This window comes from Nasonia vitripennis, chromosome 4 (assembly GCF_009193385.2).
Source record: "Nasonia vitripennis strain AsymCx chromosome 4, Nvit_psr_1.1, whole genome shotgun sequence".
Lineage (NCBI taxonomy): Eukaryota > Metazoa > Arthropoda > Insecta > Hymenoptera > Pteromalidae > Nasonia > Nasonia vitripennis.
In genome coordinates, this window is record NC_045760.1 from 13,492,241 (window position 1) to 13,514,370 (window position 22,130).

General features: G+C 48.1%; 2 protein-coding genes and 1 long non-coding RNA gene across 10 annotated transcripts in view; 2 read left to right on the plus strand and 1 right to left on the minus strand.

Annotated features, from left to right (window-relative positions):
- The first annotated feature begins 1,672 nt into the window (after window positions 1–1,672).
- Window positions 1,673–11,027, plus strand: LOC100119708 (cytochrome P450 307a1). Its single transcript, XM_008213701.4, has 3 exons — window positions 1,673–2,307; window positions 2,658–3,638; window positions 8,150–11,027. Exons 2-3 carry the CDS (start codon window positions 3,197–3,199, stop codon window positions 9,364–9,366), a joined length of 1,659 nt encoding a protein of 552 aa, XP_008211923.1. The 5' UTR covers window positions 1,673–2,307; window positions 2,658–3,196; the 3' UTR covers window positions 9,367–11,027.
- Window positions 10,597–11,760, minus strand: LOC116738564. Its single transcript, XR_004344870.1, has 2 exons — window positions 11,561–11,760; window positions 10,597–11,486 (listed from the first exon to the last, which is right to left on the minus strand). It is a non-coding gene; the product is annotated as an uncharacterized LOC116738564 (long non-coding RNA).
- Window positions 11,761–18,456: 6,696 nt separating this feature from the next.
- The window catches only part of LOC100119636 (cytoplasmic polyadenylation element-binding protein 2), a 155,599-nt gene continuing 151,925 nt past the window's right edge, over window positions 18,457–22,130 (plus strand). For all 8 annotated transcript variants that reach the window (XM_031929012.2, XM_016988726.3, XM_016988724.3 and 5 more), the window contains exon 1: window positions 18,457–21,250. In XM_031929012.2, coding sequence (XP_031784872.1) covers window positions 20,150–21,250 — 1,101 coding nt within the window. In that variant the 5' untranslated portion in view covers window positions 18,457–20,149. The remainder of the gene's footprint in view (window positions 21,251–22,130) is intronic.

The window sequence follows — 22,130 nt, forward strand, 5'->3', positions numbered from 1 at the left end:
TTCAATTATCAAATAAAGCGGCGTAGAAAAAGCCATCGTTAACACTCGTACGTATATGATGAATCAATTTTCCGATGACTCGAGGAACATTGATTATCTACGATATACATAACACTATATAATGGGTGTTAAACTTTAGATGTATAGGTGAGGAAGTAGTATGACTCGGAGGAAAAAAAACCGAAACATCAGTTATTGTGTGATTTTGAAGCAGCATAATATACTTGCGCGGGTATCGTAATCCTGCGGTAATCCGCGTAAAAGTTTCGAGTTACATATGCTGATGACGTTTCAAGATACCGCGATTTGTAATTACTTGTCTTTTTTCGCTTGCGTGAAAACAATTGGCGAATTGTCATTTTCGACTATATCGAATTTTTTATTTTAAATTCCATCAACAACACTGAATTCCTGCTTTGGATTATCAGTTTGATAAAGCGGTCACGCTGCGCACGTTCGATAAGGGGTAATTTCTGAACGATGCTGAAAAAACAAGAAGCGGAGCAAACGCTATCCTGCTATACGTAGATTGCAAAGTTTTCCTTCTGTAAAAACGAAAATACATACGTCTATATGCGTCCAATAATGAAGCTAAAGTGAGCGGTCATTTGTTCAACGAAAAACAGGTGATTGATAAAGAAGCGTTATTGTGCGGGGATCACGTAAGTTCCTATAGTGATGAGACCAGACAATAGGATAAAAATATAAAAGAACATTTAAAAGGTGAATCACAACGCAATTACATATTCGTGCACCGCACCTATTTGCCTATGAAAAACAATAAACATTTGATCTCATGCACGAAAGACTAACGGTATATTGAACATCTCAGACGAAAGTTCTCTTTCTCTGTCTTGCTGTTAAAAAAAATAAAAATAAAAATATTAAGATTTCGAAAATTTTGTGTATTATTAAAATTTTGAGAATCTTTAATATCTTTGAAATCTTAAAAAATTTCTGAAATCTTAAATTTTGAAAATTTGAGCTATATTGTTCTACGTTTATCCTACGTGAAGAGGGGACTACATTCACAACCTTAATAAAAAAGAAAACACGGTGTGTAACGATAGGAGAAGTGACCTTTGCAGACTCGATGGGTGATTTTGGCACAACGTTTTCGTCAGTAACACTATCTAGGATAAACTACAACATGCACATTCACGGAATCGTCCAGGCTAAAGTAAAAGCTCACGCCGTTCCATCCCAACAATATTATGTACGTAAGTACGTAGACGGTACACGGAACTATACGGCACCAGTCACACTCGTCGAGAAATTCAGCACCTCATCGCGTATAATATAAAAACAAACATATGATGATTCGTGAATACTTGAGCGCACGAAGAATAAAGCTCGGCTCGCGCGTGACCCGCAGACGGGCCGCCCACCGTCGCGTCTATAACGAGCAGTAGCTATCATACAAGAGAAGAAAGTGCAGCTACAGAGGCCGCGTGTTGCTCGCGGGTGTCCGCCTGTGAGAAAAATACGGAGAGCTCGCAGCTCGGGAAGAGCGAGAGCCGCGGCAGCAGTCTCTCCGCATCCGGTGGCGTATATACTTCTAACGGTACCGGTCGCCGTCGTCGGGGCATCTCATTTCTCCGTCTCTCTCTCTCTCTCTCTCTCTCTCTCTCTCTCTCTCTCTTCTCTCTCTCTCTCTCTCTCTCTCTCTCTCTCTCTCTCTCTCGGGCTATCTCGCTCTGCATCTCATGAGCCCCCATATGGGCACTCCACCACCGCGGCGGCGGCGACCACCACCACCGCCGCCAGCGCAACCACCACCACCACCATCGGCGGGGCGGCCGAGCGCGAGCACTTAAGAGAGGAGGTGAATACAAGAGACACACGCAGTATAACCGGGAGAGCCTCCGCGTCTCGCTCGTCACTCCGAGGCGCGATCCTGAGGGGATAACTCGCTCTTGCTATATATAAGAGAGCCGCTCTCCTTTTCTCCACATTACGCGAGCGCTTAGCCAGCGAGCAGGAGAGTTAGTGTCCTGTTCCATACTGATATACACCGAGGAGACTGCGTGGACGCGCGCGCATACGCACTGTACACACGGACACGTACGGCTACCTATACGCAGCACACATAGCCAGGGAGTGCCCGGTGCTAGGAGGAGAGAAAGAGAGAGAGGCCACTCGACGAAAACTCACCGAGACGAGAGCACCGACGCGCCAACGCACTCCGTCACTCCTATACGTGACTATACGATCACGGATTTTTCACTGGAAAGTTTTCGAACTGGGAAAATCCGACGAGTCAAGCTGTGCGACTTCGAGGGTTGCTGTCGTCGAACAAGTCGACAGGTAGGTGGATAGCATTTACATTTACCCGCAGGAAAAGCGCGTAGTCTTGGCACGATATCGAGTGAATTTCCGTTCCAGTATTCAGACATTTAAAAAAAAAATTTTTTTTTTCTTCTTTTTTTTTCACCGAGCAGTCACGTCACTAAGGAAAACTTACTGCAAGCTTACATTTCGCATCCTGCCGAGTTATTCTGACTATTCTGGGCACGGACTGACTAAACATATTTTCGATGAATATACGCGTGAAAGCAAAATTTCAATCGCTCGGCAAATCAATTTTTCGCCTCGCCTTCGCGTCCCCTCTGCATACCGATAAATTAACACCAGCGAATTTGTCTCTTCGTCCGCAGTTGTCCGAGAAATGGGAGAGCAGTGTCACCGGTGAAGAGCAGAGCCGAAGAAACGAGAGATCTTTTTATGTGTACACATAGACAGGCGCAGGAGCGCGCGAGAGCGAGCAAGCTCTTTTAAGGACTCGAATTCACCTCGTTGCGAAAAGCGCGCGCTCAAGAGAGAGATAGAGAGAGAGAGAGAGAGAGAGAGAGAGAGAGAGAGAGAGAGAGAGAGAGAAAAAAACCGAGTGGCGATCTCGCGAGTATATCCTGTCGACGGGCAAGAAGGCGAAGAGGGAAGAAAATTAATTCGCTCCGAGATAGCATCGCTAAGGAAGTGAGGAACGGCGCGAGATCAACCCTCGCCAACGAAGGAGAACGCGCTGCGGAAAGCAGCACCATCAACGACCGGAAGCCAGGAGAAAAAACCACTGCAGCCGAGAGAAAAACTTTTCTCGGTCAGCGGCGCGCCTGACCTTGACCTTGGGAGTGAGTGAGAGAGCGAGAGAGAAAGAGAGAAGAGTAGCGCGAGCTACCAACACACGCGTACAGAAACCATGAGCACCGTTTTCTGGCTGCTGTTCGCCTGCGCGGCCGTTCTCGCGGCGGCGTTCGCTTTTCTGGACAGCTGGCTGGATCGCCTCAAGGCCCTCGTGCTGGCGGCTGGACTGATAAACGGCAAAGCTTCCAAGCTCGAGGAGGACGGCGAGACACTGACGACCGTCACGACGGCGAAGAAGAGCTTGAGGGGACCGAGGGCTTTTCCGCTGATCGGTAGTCTCCACAAGCTGGGAGGAGCCGGTGGACCCTTCGAGGCATTCACCAACATGGCCAGGGAGTACGGGGACATCTACGAGATCCAGCTGGGCGTGTCGAAATGCGTCATCGTCAGCAGCTACAAGCTCGTCAAGGAGGTGCTCATCACTAAGGGCAGCCATTTCGGCGGCAGGCCGGACTTCATGAGGTTCCATCAGCTCTTCGGCGGCGATCGCAATAACTGTAAGCAGACCAACACTTTTATCTCTAATGCTGCGCTCTGGTCGAGGGATACGAAACCCCCATATTCTCTACGACGATATCGCGTATAGAGTATAGGGGGTGGCTGTATTGTCTCCTCTTCTTCGAACATGCTCGGTACGGCAAAAAGCCTCGCGTGCGCCTCCCGATCACAATCCGAAATCTTGTCAGGGCGATGTCCTTACACGCGGCGTGACTCAATGAAAACTTGACTTTCTTCTTCCTCGTCACGTGCCAATCGGATAAGAAAGAGAGAGAGAGAGAGAGAGAGAGAGAGAGAGAGAGAGAGAGAGAGAGAGAGAGAGAGATTTAATGAAACCAGATCCCGTCAGGGACCTTGGCGCGTGAGCTTCCCTCCGCGAGATCGGCATTTAAAAATATAGCAGCGCGGGGCGGCCGCTGCAGTGCTCGATCCTCTCGTCGTCCATTCATCTGAATCATGAGCGTTATTGAAATGCTCAGACTTGGCAATGACCCCATTCACTCAGCGGCTCGGCGCTCGCGAGCCCGTATCGATCTGGATTACCGTTCTTGAGAAAAGGAAGAGAGAAAGGTGCGCTTCGCGCCGTGTACGCGCGAGTCTCGTTTACCTGCACGCGTCTCTCCGCGTTGCATTAACCCTTATAGTCGCTCTTGGCTCTCGTCTCGGGCTCTCCGTCTGCATCTCTGATAAACACGTGACGCGCGCAATGCCGCCGGCCTGCTACACGCGAGCTTTTTTCCCACCCCGAGATTCGCGCTGCGTTCTCGGGGGGTAGCTGTACTGTTTTCCCGAAAAACCGATAAAGATCGGTAGAACGAAAGCGATCGTAGAGTCACGTGTGACATAACGTCCATCGCTATAACCCGCGCGTAAGTGGAAAACATTTCGATGAGCGAGTCATTCGAGGAAAGCCCCGGATTCAAACGAATGCTGGCGTCTGCAGTCTGACATGGCGGAAGCTGTTTCCGGGTCTCCCCCTTTCTCTCTCTCTCTCTCTCTCTCTCTCTCTCTTCCTCCGCATCGCGTTCCCTCCGAGCACGCGCGGCGGCGACAGTGTATATTCCGTTTATCGCTAATATAAACGCCATACACACGATTAGACATGGAATATGATCTTCGACCTTAGTGCATATGCGCGACGTGCGCGCGATCACGAGTCTCTCTCTCTCTCTCTCTCTCGCTATACTGCACACTTTTATTTCTATCCTTTTTTATATTCGTCGTCTGCGTGAGTTTTCTCGCGGCGGCGGCGGCGGCAGGCTCGCGCACACGTGCGGTGCAACGAGTGCACTTTCGAAAGATATCGTGTCTCTCGCTCGCGCCGTCGTCGCTATGCGCGCACACACAGACGCACGCGTGTGGTTTTCATGGCGCCCAGAGCTCTCGCGATTTTTATTTCGGAAAATTTTCCAACGCGTTGGCCAACGGCCGCCGAGAGATAATATATTGTGCGTCTTATATTATGCGCAGCGCTTGTGTGCATGCGCACTTTCTGCGCGTTATTGGCCAATATCTCATTGCGGGGCCAGCCGCGGCTCGCGCTGATGAAATTGTCGACCGTTAGACGCTCGCGCGCCGATCGAGCTTTTGACTCTTAACTCCCAGACTTATGATTTACCATTTCGTTTTATGCGCGAGGGCTGTAACGGAGATCGGCATCGGTTGGGCGGGAAGGTGCAATCGATCGTCGTCCGTATGCTATAATATTTGCACATCGGTTTCTCGTCGGAGCAAACGAAAGTCGACGTACTAGGAAACTTCGAGACATCGTGCAATTTTGCCTGTAAACAAATTACAGTTACAGCACACTTTCCATTGCAGCATTTAGAGGCGTATAGAAAAGAAAGCCGCATTAGGGCCGGGGGGGGGGGGGGGGACCGACTGACACGACACTTTTTTTTCTGCGCCGCGACGCACTGTATACGTTAAATAGGTTGATAAACAAGTGACTCACGCACGCGAGCTGTGCGTATACCCACGTGTGGTGCGCGTACTTATACCCGCGACGGGCTAATTCACAGAGAACGCAGAAACGCACGTCGGCCGCGACTTACTGTTATTTTCATCCACGGGCGAGCGCCGCTCTCGCGCACAATCATCGCCATCGATCTAGATTAACGGGATCAACTCGAGCGCGCACGCGCGAATTCACTATGTGTTTGTGTGTGTGTGTGTATGTGTGTGTGTGCATGAATCAGGAGAGAGCATCAGCGTCTCTCTGCATCGGGCTTTTTTTTTAAGAAAAAGAGCGCTTCACAAAACGGCTCTTGTTTACATTGCGCTCGATCGGTTGTTTTGATATGTGCGATTCTAATTCAGACGTCCGGATCTGACGGATCGGGATATATTCATGGAATCATCCGCGAAGCTTACACGTACACTACTGCATGCGCACGGAGGTAATGAGGAAGGCGAATTCATTTGTTAATAGTTTAGCGCACGTACAGCGGGGCATTATAATATCGCGAGGGATCTTTCTAGAATATCCTGCACCGGCGCTGGAGCTGCCCTACAGGCGGGGGAATTTTTCTATCTTAACATTGAGGAGGATGATAATGAAGCCGGAGTCGCACATTTGTTTTGCAAAGGGTATGAGAGACGTATATCGGCGTGTAGCGGAAAGACTATTATCGGGACCGCGCGGCGAGCATTATATATTGGCTTTTGACTCGTGTGCACAAAGCGCGACGAGTCGGTCTCCAAATGCAATTTTAAGAGTCCTTTCGATTAGGAACTGATGTCAACGATCTTTTCACTGTTTTCTATTACTGAACTATTTTTGGCATCTTTTATTCCTCTTCGAAATTTTCCAACATGCACACAGCGACGCGATAAAACTTCCAGTTTCCTTTTCTTCCTTTTTCCATTCGCAGCCATTCATACATGCGCATACAGTACTTATAAGCGCGCGCGAAAAGAAAAGTCACACAACACGCCGGAGCGATCTCGTCGAGAGTGAAGACCGGCAAAAATCGTTATCGCGGACCGGTTACTCTTAATTTCTTCGGCGGAGCTTTAGCACTCACTCGAAAGCCAGACTCTCAAAAGAGTTTACACGTGCGCGCGCATGACGTATATGCGGTTGCTGCATCACCGCCGGGCTGCGTATCGGGAGCAGGAAGCGAGTCGACGAGCCCGTAAAAGCCACTTTTATATACAGTCGAATTAACCATGAGAGTAAGAGAGAGAGAGAGAGAGAGAGAGAGAGAGAGAGAGAGAGAGAGAGAGAGAGAGAGAGAGAGAGCCTCTTCTCGGAAGCAGCCGCGATATCTCTCCGGCGCCGGCGAGTTTTCGCTTGCGCACGTCTAGATTTACCGAAATTCCTCCTGCGCGTCGACGACCTCACGCGCGGTGAGGAAAATCGAAAAAATTCGTTAATCGATCAGGAAGACTGCGTCTGAGAATGGAGATTCGAGGAAAAACCCTTTTACATACACATATCGAGGACAAATTTTTCGGATTCCTGTCTACAGGTTTCTCTTACATTTTAAACCGAAAAAAAAACAAAATTGAATAATCATACGGGTATGATGGGAAACTGCTTGATTATGCCGATCCGGTGTGTATTGCATCACGATGTCTTCTCGGCGAACGGCGATGCCCCGATGACTTCCTCGTGCCTGTACGATATATATATATATATATATATATATACGATATATACACATACTTATACTTATATGGGCATAATCGCCGGACCGGACGCGGGAGAGAGCGATATTCGGGAAATTTTGGTAATTCCCGCCATGAAAGTCCAGGGTCAAGGACTTTGAGAATTGTATCTTCCTATATTTACACGCATTATCGGGCGACGTCGCGCCGCCGGCAGATCTTCCTCTCCGCGCTTACTAAACGTCCTTAGAATGCGGAACGACGAGCGACATCTGCGAGAGAGAGAGAGAGAGAGAGAGAGAGAGAGAGAGAGAGAGAGAGAGAGAGAGAGAGAGAGAGAGACACACACGAGCATATGTATATATAGATGCTCTTTCGGGTCAAGTTCAAACCACCGCTAATCGCAATATCCAATCTCTTACATAAATATATACGCTGGTATTAACATAATTTTCGACTGCCACCGGCGACGTAATTAACGATTATTCCTCTGTTTTTATTACGTGGCGCTGTCGTTTTGTAGTCTCATTGAAATGTGTTTTCGCGCGAACTTCAAAATATTTATACACTCGCGTGTGCTTCGTCGAACCGCCGATCGTCACAATTTCCGACTCGGTACGCGGCGGCCGACGTCCAATCCATCCTCAATGAAATGATGCAATCTCTGTCTCTCTCTACACTCCAAAATGTTAATCAACTTTCACTCGTATAATTCCGCAGTTTGCAACAATTGTAGACCAAATCATGCGGATCACAGCTTATTCGAGAAAATTCGTCGAGTGCGCTCGGTGACCATGTTCGAAAGTCAGAGTTGCTGGAGATCAGTAATATAAGAAAAAAGGTAGTTTCGCCGCGCACACACACACACGTCTAACGAACGAATTTCTTCAATTTTCAGCTCTCGCCCTTTGCGATTGGTCCGACATCCAGCGCAAGCGCCGATCGATCGCCCGCAGCTTCTGTTCGCCCCGCGGCGGCAGCTCCCAGCAAGAGGAGCTTTCCCGCGTGGCCATCGACGAGATGGCCAAGCTCCTGGACCAACTGAGCCAGCCGTCCAACACCGAAGTCCTGAGGGGAGAGAAGGCCGTAAAGCCGCTGATCCTCGGAGCCATCGGCAACATGTTCACGCAGTACATGTGCTCGACCCGGTTTGGCTACTCCGACGACCAGTTCAACCGGGTGGTCCGCATTTTCGACGAAATCTTCTGGGACATCAACCAGGGATACGCCGTCGACTTCCTGCCCTGGCTCAAGGTCTTCTACAACCGACACCTGGACCGTCTCAACAACTGGGCCACCGACATCCGCAGCTTCATCCTCAAGCAGATCATCGAACCGCGGCGCGCCAGCTTGGACCTGGAGAACGGAGTACCTCGTGACTTCACCGACGCCCTCCTGCTCCATCTGGAGAGCTCCGAGTCCGAGCTCTCCTGGGAGCACATAATCTACGAACTGGAGGACTTCTTGGGCGGACACTCCGCGATCGGTAACCTGGTCATGATGGTCCTCGCCAACATCGTCACGCATCCCGATGTCCAGGCCAAGATTCAAGCCGAGTGCGACGCGGTTCTGAGGGAAAAGTACGACAGCAGCGAGTCTGCGCTGGTCTCGCTCAAGGACAGATTCGACATGCCCTATACAGAAGCCACCATCTGGGAGACGCTCAGGATATCGAGCTCGCCCATAGTCCCACACGTGGCCACATGCGACACGGAAATCGGTGGCTACCCCGTCGCCAAGGACACGGTCATCTTCCTCAACAACTACGACCTGAACCTGGGCGAGGCCTATTGGGGCACCGACTCCAAGACCTTCCGACCGGAGCGATTCCTCAAGGAAGACGAGAAGGACGACAAGATCGTTACCAGAGTCGTCAGACCAGAGCACTTCGTCCCCTTCTCGACCGGCAAGAGAACCTGCATCGGCCAGAGGCTCGTACAGGGCTTCGCCTTCGTCGTGCTCGCGGGACTCCTGTCCAAGTTCGACATAAGCGCGCCAGCCAAGGTCGACGTCAAGAGCAAGCTGCAGCCGAGCTGCGTCGCGGTTCCGCCCGACTGCTTCAACCTCGTGCTAACGCCGAGAACAGCCTCGACGCACGTCGCAGCCGGCCTCTGATGGGCTCGTCTGCCAAAGGGAGCGAGCTCTCTCTCCCTCCCCGTCTCTGTCCCTGTCTCTGGCGCGAGATGATGGAAGCTTTTTCTTCAAGGATCCTCGAGATTACTCAACGGGACACTCTTCTTCCCGCTACGACTGTGCTCGCCCGTGACTGTCAGCGAGCCACGACCGCAACGGTATATCAATGCAAAAGCTAAAAGCTGTTAGGGAGTATATAGCAGATAATCTATGGCAGATAGGACGTCTCGAAGGCTAAACGCAGTTCTTTAGCTGTTCTTAGAAATTTATAGAGTTGAATTTTTCAATTTTCACGTAACTAAATATATATTACAATGGGGAAAGACGCGTTGCGCTCTCGAATTGGTAATCGCACGCTCTCCGTCGCTATAATTATTTAGTACATTATATGTTATATTACGAACTGAGACGATCACTAGTGTGCTATCGTTTGGCAGTTTGATCTACGAGCTAACGCGTTTTTCCTCTCGAAGCGTTGTGACTCTGAGGTGGTTCAACAGCATAGAAGATTTATTCGAAAATTTAGAAAAATATTTATTGCAGTTTTATTGGCAATATCTATAAACTGATATACAATATACGATTGAATAAATTTAGAAAATTGCTACGTTAAATCAATTATAGCCGAGATTGGAAAATAGCATTTGACGGTCATTAAAATCTATGACAAATGCGATCGCTAATGCGTTCTTTTTTTTCTGATATCAAGGTTTATATATTTCGAATGACACCTAGAATTGGGAGTCTCATCCGATTATTCCATTTTATAAATTTTACCGAATCATCCTGATATTATTACAAATGCGCCGAATTGAGTTAAAATACGTCATCTACATCATTCGATATTTATGTATTAAAAAAAAAATACTTCTCGACTCTGATCAAAACCTGTAATCAATAATTATACTACGCTTGTTCTCTTGACGAGCTGTCGTTGTGGTAATAAGCGAAAAAACGATGAAGAATATCCATTTTTGATCTTCAACTTTTTAATAAGAACAAACAGTTTTATGTATAAATATGTATGCTCATCGTAGAAGATTCATCCCGACAAGACTGATTGTCATCCTTAGGATATAGATGCGCTTTAATCATTGTTTCTAGCATTTAAAAGTTACGAGGTTAAAATCTTTGAAATATTAAAGAAAGACTCATCGAATACGTATATAATAATCATCCATCAGCATTAATGTTTGAAATATTTTACTGAAAAGTAGAATTTATTGAACAGGTTATACTGTTTGAATGGTAAACAATAGAATCTACTTTTTAACGATATTACAAAGAGAACCTCGAATTTTCAAATCACCATATCAACTACGTACTTGTATGCGTTACGAGAAAAATATATTATTTTTTTGCTCATGTACAAAATCGCATCACTATCTTGTAATCATTAGAAAGTCACAGCTTTTAAATCATATAAATCTAAAGAATTTGTTTTGTTTTTATTTAAACAAATGATTCTATATGTTATAGAGAAGATGTTAATTATAGTTAAGTACATATCGTCGATCATTTTATCGCACGCTTAACCAAGCTGCAATCATTGTACTTTTCTCCTGTAAATATTAAAATTTCCTTTCATCTATAGGTTATGAAAACATATTTTTATGAATAAAAAGTGCTGCTTAACACATTAATCACATCTTGATAAATTATTGCATACCGTCTCCATGAAGCATATCTTCCCTTACCCGCAGTATAATAACTGATCCCGTAACACACTGCTGGCATCCGAAAACTTACATCACGGATTACCGGTAATTTTTTCCTCGAATATGCCCGGCCGATCGTCCACGGTAGTCGGGTTTTCTCGTCTTTTTTTTCCAGTCGATGTAGGCCGGCAGGTACGATATTTGCATACGAAGCGTATGGAAGATATAAAGGGGAGGATGAGCAGAGGCCGACTGGAAAATTATGATAGATGACGGGCCGACCGAATTACAACTATGCGCGGCTTCTAAAAACAGGTGCGAGAGCCATCCCATGCTAATCAGCTGTGTTAATCTAGATTGGTCCAGGCCGTCGTGTTGGCTCTTATTCATGTGACGCGAACAAATTACGCGTGGCTTCTAGTTCAGTTTATCTTGAATTTTTTTCTACAATCCAAGGCGTTATTTATGCTTCGAAGGTTTTGTTCACACGGACTGATCAAACGTATAGAACCTGTTACCTTTATTCGGAATGTTTATCGAGGCAGGAATACTCGGGGATGGTTCATAATTATTTTTCTTCATTCTTCTCGAAACGGAAAATTTCGTTCGGAATATGGTGTTTCCATAACATTATCCGCCGTAAATTTCAACTTCTTCCGTCAGATAAATTACATATGACGCATCACGAGCCATCGCGACTCAAAACCCGATGCGATCCGAACCTAGTAGCTGAACATACCTTTGTTTTCGTTTGCGATTAGACTCGTGTCTAACGATCCATTCTCTCGTGGAATGCACTATATAGCAGCATCTCCTATGTATTGGAAGCCTCTCTCGGCTATGCTACTACATCAAAAGAGAGTGAAAAACCAAGTGAGAGACGGACTCTTCCTATTGGATCTCTCATCTTGTCTGCAGCGCGCAACGCCCGTTCGTTTTTCTTTTCTCAGAGCCCTTTTGTCGCACACTCCATCAGCTCTCGTTCTCCGCGTACCGGACATCCTTCGGCTTATCCTCGCTGCCCTTGAAGGTCTCCCTTCAGCCGGCATCAGCTTCGCTCTCGATTTCCTCTTTATTTAGTCTTGCGGTCAAGAAGCAGCAGCGTCTGCAGTCAGCGTGTCTGTGATGATAATGTTTTTTACCTCATCGTCGTGTGTCTTTTTGGACCTGTTGCGATGCACTCGCTGAATAGTGACGAGCGGCAAACGGAACGAGTTCGCCCTTTGGAATTTCATTCCAGCTCTTTTACAGCTTGTTGTTTGTTTGCTTAGTCTGCGACAATCCTCGCACCTGTCCCACTTTTGGATACCGTTTTTATCGTCTGTCCCTGATGCGACTGTCTCGACACATAGCCCTTTCTTACGTTTGCCCATCAGCTTTGTGCCATGCTCATCTCCTTATTTTTCGTTCCCTATTTTTGTTTCGCTCGTGGGCTCCTTTGATCTCTCTCTCTCTCTCTCTCTCTCTCTCTCTCTCTCTCTCTCTCTCTCTCTCTCTCTCTTTCTCTTTCTCCCTTACCCCCTCTCCCGCTCGCTGATTTATGCAATTAGTTAGAGCGACGAGCTGTTATCGTGGCTGCACCATTAGATTTTGCATATAGATGCCGGTGAGCTTCCTTCGTCCTTTTTTCACGATCCTCGTCATGACTCGTTGCCTATATTTACCACCGGGCACACCCTTGTTGTGGGCTTTCCTTTTTTTCATTCCGTTCATCTTTGAATTTGCAAAAGCAGCCTGCGTGGCGCAAACACGTCGCGCGAAACGTAATTACGGGCAGTGTGCAGGTATAGTCCGCGCGAGGAATGCTCGTTGGACAATTTTTTTTCCTTCCACAAGCCCATCAGGCGGAGGAGAACTAGAAATCAAACAGCGCGACCTCCCGAAAATCATTACATAAAATGTTGATTGCAAAATATAGCCGCGCTATCAATTCATAACGTAACAGGTTTCGCGACCTTTTATGTTACATACCACTATACTCGTCTCGATATTTATCGTTTGAATCCGAAATTACGGAGTCTCGTAATTTGATACAGTTGGACGCCGCTCGTTTGTGTGAAATAATGTTCCTTCGGTGGATTTTGTTACGTATTCAAGGTTTTTTTCTTTATCTCCGAAAATCCAATAAAAATAGAGTTAACGATCGCTCGCACGGCAGACAGTAGAACACCAGTGACCGAGGCAATTACTCTTAGATAAAAAAAAAAGAAGAAGACGATGATGATGTCTCTTTATGGTGTGTCCGCGCCTTTTTGACCAATTAACCTTTGGTGTATGTTCATAATTTACGAGAGTGGGCTAGAGCTCCATTCTTGAAATCATGCAAATTGAGCATACGAACAAAATTTGTCAAGGTTAAGCTCTTCGCCTAGGTTCAATGTCACGCCTTCAATGGTGACCATATATTGTGAAGAAATATGTGGTCCTCTTGGGGATCATCTATTTATACGGTCTATGCGGGTTAAGGACTTCTCCGAGTATACCTACGAAATGCAAAGTTTAGGAAACTGACTGTTACACTACGATCAGTTGATAGCCGCGTACAAAATAGAAACAATAGTATCTTTTAATGCGTCTGAATTTGTTAACCAAAGCTCAGATTGCTCGAGACCGTGGCATCTCTATGTGCCAAGGCAAAGCGGGCAAGAAGCTACGGCAGCAACCATAAGCTAGAGGAGATTGAGAACTGGATCGCTAAACCAGTCTTAGATTCCGACTAAGTCGGAAAAATCCCGAGGGGCCATAGAGGAAACTCGTCTCTTAGAGACGTCGAGAGGCAAGTAGAGCGAGCGGGAGAGGAAACGGAAAATAAAGCATGGAAAAAGTGAAAATTAGCCGCGTGAGAGAGCCAACGAGAATTTTAGAAGAGGGAAAAAAGAAGAATGAATGGCCGCGCAGACTCTCTCTCTCTCTTACGTCTTCCAGGAATGCTTTAGGAGAGAACTAGTTTCCCGGGTGTGTATACAAGTAGACTGCGCTGTTGCTGCTCCTCGTCGCGGTCTAGGATTGCCGATGCATTTACATACCGATCCTTCTATCGGGTTTGCCTTACGCTGGGACCGGCAGCCAGTTTCGTTTTTCAGATTTTTATCTCACATCTCTTCGGGAAAGTTTATTGCTTACTATGCAGAGAGAAGAGAAAATTAAAAATCGCTATGAAATCGTTGAAGTGGGATGGATGCAGCTCGATGCACTTTTCATTTCAAACGGTTGGCGGCCCGCCGAATCGACCGGAGTTTCGCGAAGTTGTCGCTAGAGGCGCCACTGACCGAGTTACCGACATTCCTTATACCATTGCAGACTTTTTTACCATTGAGTTCTTACGTTATATTGCAATACTTTTTGGAATAGATTTTTATAATCTGAACTGCGTATTTTTCGTAAGAAAAAGGAAGTTTTCGATGGCATAGTTTTATAAAGCGAATAATTTTCTACCTTACCTTCGCGAAAGCCTGCCAGAATGTTATCTTACAGCTATTCACACGAGATGTCCTGGTTGCATATCCATAGGCGCATGAAGTGTTACAATTCGTCAAGCTGTGCTTAAATTAGGTTAATGATAATAGAAAGACTTTATACGAACTTTTAAGATCTTTTGTCGTGAAAGTTTCAAAATGTTTAATTTTGTTTAACAATAACAATATATTCATCTGCAAGGAAATATTTCATTAGCCTTGTAATTATGTATGTCTTGTTTAAATAAGACAACTTTGAACACCGTTGTAGCAAATAGCTTTAGTATTATAATTTATGTTTTTCATTACAATTCTATAACATCTAGAATATTGTAATTATAAGAATTAAAGTGCTCGTGATTGCAAGGTATTATCTTATTACTGTCGAAGATTGTGATACTCAAATTAAAAGTACTACACTTCTTTTTAACATTTGTTTTGTTACGTATAGGAAAGTGTAATCTTATCCCACGACACTTTTATAATCATTTACCGTAGTTTGTCATGCTACTCCGAGAACACGATCTAGTGCATAGCTGACGCATAGAAGTAATTAACTAAAAGTATTTCAATCTTTCAAATCGCCAACCCTGAATCAGCAGCATTTATTTTTATGTTAGAACGAAATCCGGCACCTCAGCTATTTCCATACGAGCTCGAATTTCGCGCTAGCTAGCACTTCGTCACAATGTGCTTGAAAATCATTTCTATAATATTTATATAAGCTATTAAAATTGTTAAAATATTTTAAATAATGAACTGCGCCAAGTGTTACGTAATCATATTTCGACATCTCGGAAAGCACGATTTAATTATTGAATCGTGCCGCGGTTTCCAACATAGCTATTCCAGCTTTTACACGAGAATTAATATGTGCAATCCCTGCATACATTATCCCCACATTGCCCCTGATCCGGATTGTGCGAATCGCTCATGAAGGTAAAAGTCTAGGGCCAGTATTAGTGTACATCCGCACAGACATCTAATCGTCTTATCGGCATACGTGTCGGGTTCTACCGCCGCGGTTATACTTCCGGCATATCCGATTATGAGGAGAGCGAGTCGAGAAAGCGAATTTCTACAACGCTTGCCTGCTTTTAGGGGATTATTAGCGGATAGATTGTTGTATGTGCGTTTAATGAAATGAATGCGACGCTGGTTGAATGAGGATTGGAGCGGATGATGCTTTGAGGTTTTAATGTTAGAAATGTTTATTTTGCAGTAGTTTTAGTAGGTTCAATGTGGATTAAAATAAATGCCATAAAAGAAATGCGGGAACTGGAAATTATTCTCAACAATACATATTCTCAATTTTCTTTTCCAATGAAGAAATGCTGAAGAGGGAGAATCTTTCCCAGATAACAGAAAAAAACTTCATTGCAGCAGAACAGAATGTGCTGCAAACAAACCAGATTTGGATGTTTTCCAATCCCAAATCAAAAACGAAGATAGCCACCCCTGATAACTGAATGTTGTCAACAGTAGATACACCGCCTCGATAGCGCATCCGGGTTTTTCTTGGATCTTTAATTAACGCCACAATTAAATCTTCGGGTCGCAGGGGCCATTTTCGGGAACCGTTATTCCTTTATTTTTTTTATTTCTTTCCCGTGACTCGTTTGTTTATAGGTTTGGGCGCGATTGCCCCGCACGCGAATTTACGATCCATGGCGCGCATCGAGCATGAACGGGAGAGAGAGAGGTAGAGAGAGAGAGAGAGAGAGAGAGAGAGAGAGAGAGAGAGAGAGAGAGAGAGAGAGAGAGAGACGCGAGAGAACTATGTAGGTCGTCGCAGCTGCGCACAGAGAGCTGCAGCGCAGCGAATAAAGAGCGAAGCGCTCTAGCGTCAGGTGCTCTCCGCAGCGTGCAAATACACAAGGCTTTTTTTGTCCCGGGCTCGTTTGTACCAACTGCTAGTGTGCGGCTATGTATGTAGATGTGCTGCTATACGGCTACAGCATCCCTTATCGGATTTTCCGAAACGTCCTGGGTAGAGTCGCGCATGTACGCGATATTCTCGTTTTGAATTTTTATGCGGAGCGGACTCCGGTTGCGCGTAGGTTTTATCTGACGGAATTTTAGCTGGCACGGTTGCCTCGGGTGCACTCTTGGAATTACGCGAGCGTTGAGGGCGAATGGAAATTTGTTCTGGACGTACCTATTTTGTTTCTGATTTTATTTTTGGATTTTCGGCTCATTGGTCTGGAGCTCGATTGTGCCTCGTATTATTTCCATCGAAATACTTTTGAAAATTTTAACACATGTTATGGTTTGACTGATTCGAGGCGTACTAAAAAGTTTGTTCATTCAAAAAGCGGCATATAATCACTTTCAAGCAGTAAATAATGTGTTATCTTCCACCTCTATATAAAACAAACAAAGCATCCGTCATTTACGATTCTAACAATCTTATGACCGCACGCACGGCAATCCCGATAAGCACTACTACCTTCTCTCACTCCGGCTCCCCGCGCTCTTTCTTATCAGCCCGTTGTGCAGTATCGCCAGGCTCTATATCGGTCGCTGGGTCGCTGCAGCAGCCCCGTGAAGTAGCAGTAATGCGCCTGGGGGTGCGGGAGTGCCCGGCGCCAGGGCAACGCTGCTGCTGACTTTCGGAATCGTGCGGTGGGGAATGTTGGATTGTCGAGAAGGTTCTTTGGGGTGGGAGTTGAGGGGGATGACGAGCGAATCGGGGTAAGGGAGGCGTTTGATTTTTTGGGGGATCATGGGATGGTTGCTTACGGTTTGTTGGAATTGTGGGGGTTGCCTAAGGTATCTTGAGCTTTAACTGGTAATGGTTTTGCTATTTTATTTTTTTAATTTGATATTGTAAAAGTATTTTACAAGGCATTTCTGTGGTATTGCAATCATATAAACAAGGGTAACACAATAGGATGCCTCTAAGATTTAGTCATGTTTTTAGAAAAATATCAAAACTTAGCATGATCACATAAATGTTCAATAACACGCTCAAGGTTGTATTATCAATATTTTAGTGTTAGTTGAAAACCTGATCGAAGATTGTTTCGTTACATTCTTTCTCTTGATATATAACAATTTTTTATCCCCGTCATTGACACCAATAAATCGCGATAAAGCAATCAACTTGCATTTGAACGGTTAAACAACATGTAGGTAATAATTTTAAATTTTATAACGTTGATATTGCATGTTTCCGATAATAATGCTGCATAAACATTCGGTTCTGTTATTTTATTGAACTTCTGTTGGACTGCGATAATATACAGATATTGATTTCATCACGCATCGACTCTTCACTCTTATGAAACATGCAATCCACTTTTACTATTCGTGATTATGCAGTATGCAGTAAAAATTTCGAGTCCGTTGGTGCAAATTAATTTTTTGTTCTGAAATATTATCCGTAAGTCTCTTTGAACTGAACTGGCAGCATGACGAGTAGATGCCGGACATTTCAGCACTCTAACTATAATGTGCAGGGTTTGTTTACGAAATTTGGATTTCGAACGCATTCCAAGCCTTACACGATGACTCACGTGATAGTCACGTGAGTGCAGGGGGTATGAAAATAATCAATCTCGCGCGGCAATCAAAGCAAGCTTTGGCCCGAAAAAAACCTATACGCGCGATCCGAAGGTTTCATCGGTTCTCAAAATCTCTCGGCGAATGCCAGGTATATATACCTCGCAGCCCGAGACTCGCGCTTGCGTCCCGACGACGAGTCCTCCTCGCTTCTCCTTTGCCGTCTTCGCCGTCAGCGCCTGCGCTCTGCCTCGTGTTTACGTGTTATCTATAGACCTCTCACACGGTGACCTGGCCTGCTCCGCACTACGTAACTCCACATACTTACGCGCGCGTACTCACGGATATGCACGTATACGAGGCGCGCAGGTCGATGCGCGCGCATTTCGGCCAGTGCGGAGAGCCTCGCAGCGCGTCGGCGCGAACTCCTCTCGCTCGCTCGCTCCCGCATAGCTTTTCTGGCTGCTCCCCGCGATGGCCTAGGCTTGCGCGCGCGCAGCCAGCCAGCCAGCTATCCTCCCTCCCCCCACGCCGAGCTAAGCTCGCGCAGCCGACGACGAGCTCCGACGGTCCGTGTGTGGTGGTAAGAGAGCAGAGCGGATCGAGGCTATAGTCGTCGGTGAGGAGACCGCCACTCAGTGTTCCAAAAGTCGGCAGGCGCACCACGGCACGATCGAACCCGAGCAACGCCGCTCTGCGTGCCGTAGTCGTCGTCCTCCTCCTCCTCCGCGATTGCACAGCCGAAAACGAGTGTATCATATTTGCACAGAAACAAACACTGCGCGAGGCGGACACGTTCTGCGGACGTCGTCTGCTGCAAGCTCCCCCTCGCAGCCCCTCGAGTTAGACAGTCGTTGCAGCAGCAGCAGCAGCAGCGGCGCAGGTGGCGACGACGCAACAAGACACGTACGCAGGGGCCGAGGAGAGAGAGAGATAGAGATAGAGAGATAGAGAGAGAAAGAGAGAGAGAGAGAGAGAGAGAGAGAGAGAGCAGCGAGAGCTTGCAGTGTGATATACTCCGAAGATGCGGAGGCTCGCGCTCGTCGGCAGCTAGCGGGAGTCCAGCAGAGGCAGTCGTGCGCGGATACGGATTACGACGATTGTACGCGTAGAAGAGAGGAGTGCGCGTGTGTGCAGGTGTGCTCGCGCGTGCGGGCGACTGTTTTTTCGGCGCGAGAGCGAGAGCGAGAGAGAGAGAGAGAGAGAGAGAGAGAGAGAGAGAGAGAGAGAGAAAGAGAGAGAGGGGGGGAGAGGAGGAAGCATCTCGCTTATCTTATCTCCCTTATTGCCGAGAGAGCGCACGTCGCGAGCCAGCGGCTCTGTAGCGGACAGCAGTCGAGCCGGGAGAGCGCGTTCACGCGGAGAGGAAGATGCCACTACGCAGAGGAGTGCAGAGAAGCGAGCAGCAGCCCCATCCGACCGAGGCGAGCACGACGAGCCCGCGGCTCTTCGATTAACTATACACACGTACGCGCTGTAAGCCGAGAGCGGTGTTGTCGGCCCCCCTCCCCCTTTTTGGGAAATACGAAGGAGGGAGCGAAAAGCAGCAGCAGCAGCAGCAGCGAGGGTGGAAAAACGACGCCCCCGACCCCCCGAGCGTAGTAGTGTGTCAGTGTGTTTCGTCCGGTGGTGTTGTCCGGTTCATTCGCGTGCGTGCGTGGCGGAGAGCGCGACTTTTCCGGGTGCTCTCTCTCTCGCTCGTTTTTCGCCGTCTATCCATCCCAGTCCACGCTCTACATAGAAGCGCGGTGAGCTCTACCCGATGAGCGTGCTGCCGCTGGATCGATAGTTCCGCAAGCTCGGCTCTCTCTCACTCCAGAGCTTTGCAGGCGCTCCGTTATAAGGACGGTGCACCACTACTAGTGTACGCGGGCGCCACTGGCGCTGCCACTACACCGCTGCCGCTTCTTCTTTATTCAAAACAAACCTGCGGTCCACGCGAGCCTGCTGATGAATCGCTGTCTCTAGGCTCGCCGACCCACCATTAGTTCAGCCGGAAGAACGAGAGAGAGAGACACAGTGAAAAGAAGAAGAAGAAGAAGTAGAAGAAAAAAAGAAGAAGTAGAGGAAGAAGAGGAGCAACAGCAACAGCAACAACAACAGCAACAACAACAACAACACTTCACGGTGGACCACCAGCTACTTTATATGGGCGATTACGCGGCGACGAGTCTGTTCTCGCCGGCAGCCAGCAGCCCCGTCAACTCTATCCTCAACCAGAGCCTCATCATGCAGGACGAACTGCTGATCGAGAAGCAGCAGCAGCAGTCGGCTTCGAGCAAGTCCTCGGCGCCGCTGTCACCGGGTGGCAGCAGCCTCGACACCGGCAACGAAAAGGCCGCCAAGGAGGCCAGCGACGCCGAGAGCATCGCCATAAGCGCCGCCAGCTTGACTTCCTCGAGCTCCTCCTCGTCGACCGTCATCGTGGACAAGGACCCGATCAGCATCAGCACCAGCTCGAGTGCACTGCAGGGCTTCAGCAACGAGGCCAACGTGCGGGTGCCCAGCCTCTGGGCCGACGACACCCCCACGAGCTTGCACGCGCTGCCGGTCAACGGCTCGATCGCGGCCTTCCAGAACTTCCCCACCAACAGCCCGGCTGGTCTGTTCGCCAGCTCGAGCGCGGCAGCGGCGGCCGCGGCTGCTGCCGGGGCCCGACGAGCCATCACCGCCAGCCACAACTTCCCTCAGCAGCAGCAGCAGCAGCAACAGCAACAGCAGCAGCAACAACAGCAGGGCAACCACGGCGGAGGCGCCAGCGTAGCCCCCGGAAATCGGCACAGCCAGCTCCAGCAGCAGCAGCAGCAGCAGCAGCAACAGCAGCAGCAGAACTCGCATCCAGGGGTGTACCTCCAGGGCAAGGGCTACGCAGCGTGGTCGGGCGGTCCCCAGGCCGGGCCGCAGCAGTGGGGCCAGAATCCGGCAGCGCACTCGGCCGCCGCGGCCAGTCCGGCCTTGTCGCCCTGGAACCGCGGAAGGTCAGTGCCGAATCTGCCGCCGCTGCACTCGAACCTTCACGCAGCGGCTGCCGCGGCGGCGGTGGCCAATCTCCAGGGGAGGAAGCCCAGTCCGACCTTCGCCGGACATCCTGGACCCACGGCCCATCAGTCCAGCATCAGTCCGGTCAAGTTTCGCCGGAGCACCTCGTATCCGGGCAAGGGCAATCTTTACCCCATGCAGACGGCGCCGACGTTCGAGGTCACCGCTGCCGACGAGAGGGACCTGCTGCAGATGCCGCCTTATCAGCAGGTGCGTGCGATACGTATAATCTATCGGTGCGATATATCCGCCGTGGCATGCTTATGGGCGCAGGAGGTGTGCGACTGATTTGCGGACGCGTCTGTGGCATCTGTTTTCCGTTCGATATGTGGGTTACGCGCTGGCTGTGTAGATACGACGGAGTGTTTTTTTTCTCTCTCTTCGATCTTGCAATTCGTTAGCGAAATTGTACGAGGATGACGAAACACTCACGAGGGGCTGATTGGTTACGTCCGCGCAGCCGCGACAAAACGCCGTTGCGGGTCGATGAAATGTCGTTGGTACTTTACATAATGCTGCCATGCAGTTATAATTGAATTGAATTTAACGCAGTAGCAAGAAAAATCGTTGAAAAAGTAAAGATTCTTATTTACCATCCCTCGTGGAAACGCGGTGCGCATACGCTCCGGTAAACACAGGCTCGCGTGCAGCGGGAATTCTCGAAAATAGCAACATTGCGTGACATTCGTTAATGCTCGGGCAACGAAAATAAACTCATATCTGACTCAACGAGGAGAGCCTCGAGGCTGATGCGCTGCACCAACACGATCAAACAGTCCGCGGTCGTCCGCGCCTACAGATCGTACGAAACGCGAATATAAGGCAGGCTCTCTGCAGTCGGCAAAACGAAAGAAAAAGCTTCGCGGAAGCGAGAGGCGTCAGCTCATTGTGACTTCCAAATCCAAACGATCGCTCTCGGCGCGGCTAGAGTTATGCAACGCGCGAGAAGCTCATACATTTAAATTTAGCCGTGCTCTCTCTCTCTCTCTCTCTCTCTCTCTCTCTCTCTCTCTCTCTCTCTCTCTCTCTCTCGCCAGTGCCCGCACGCTCCTATTTCGTTCCTCGTGCCGCCGTTGCACTACATAGTCTT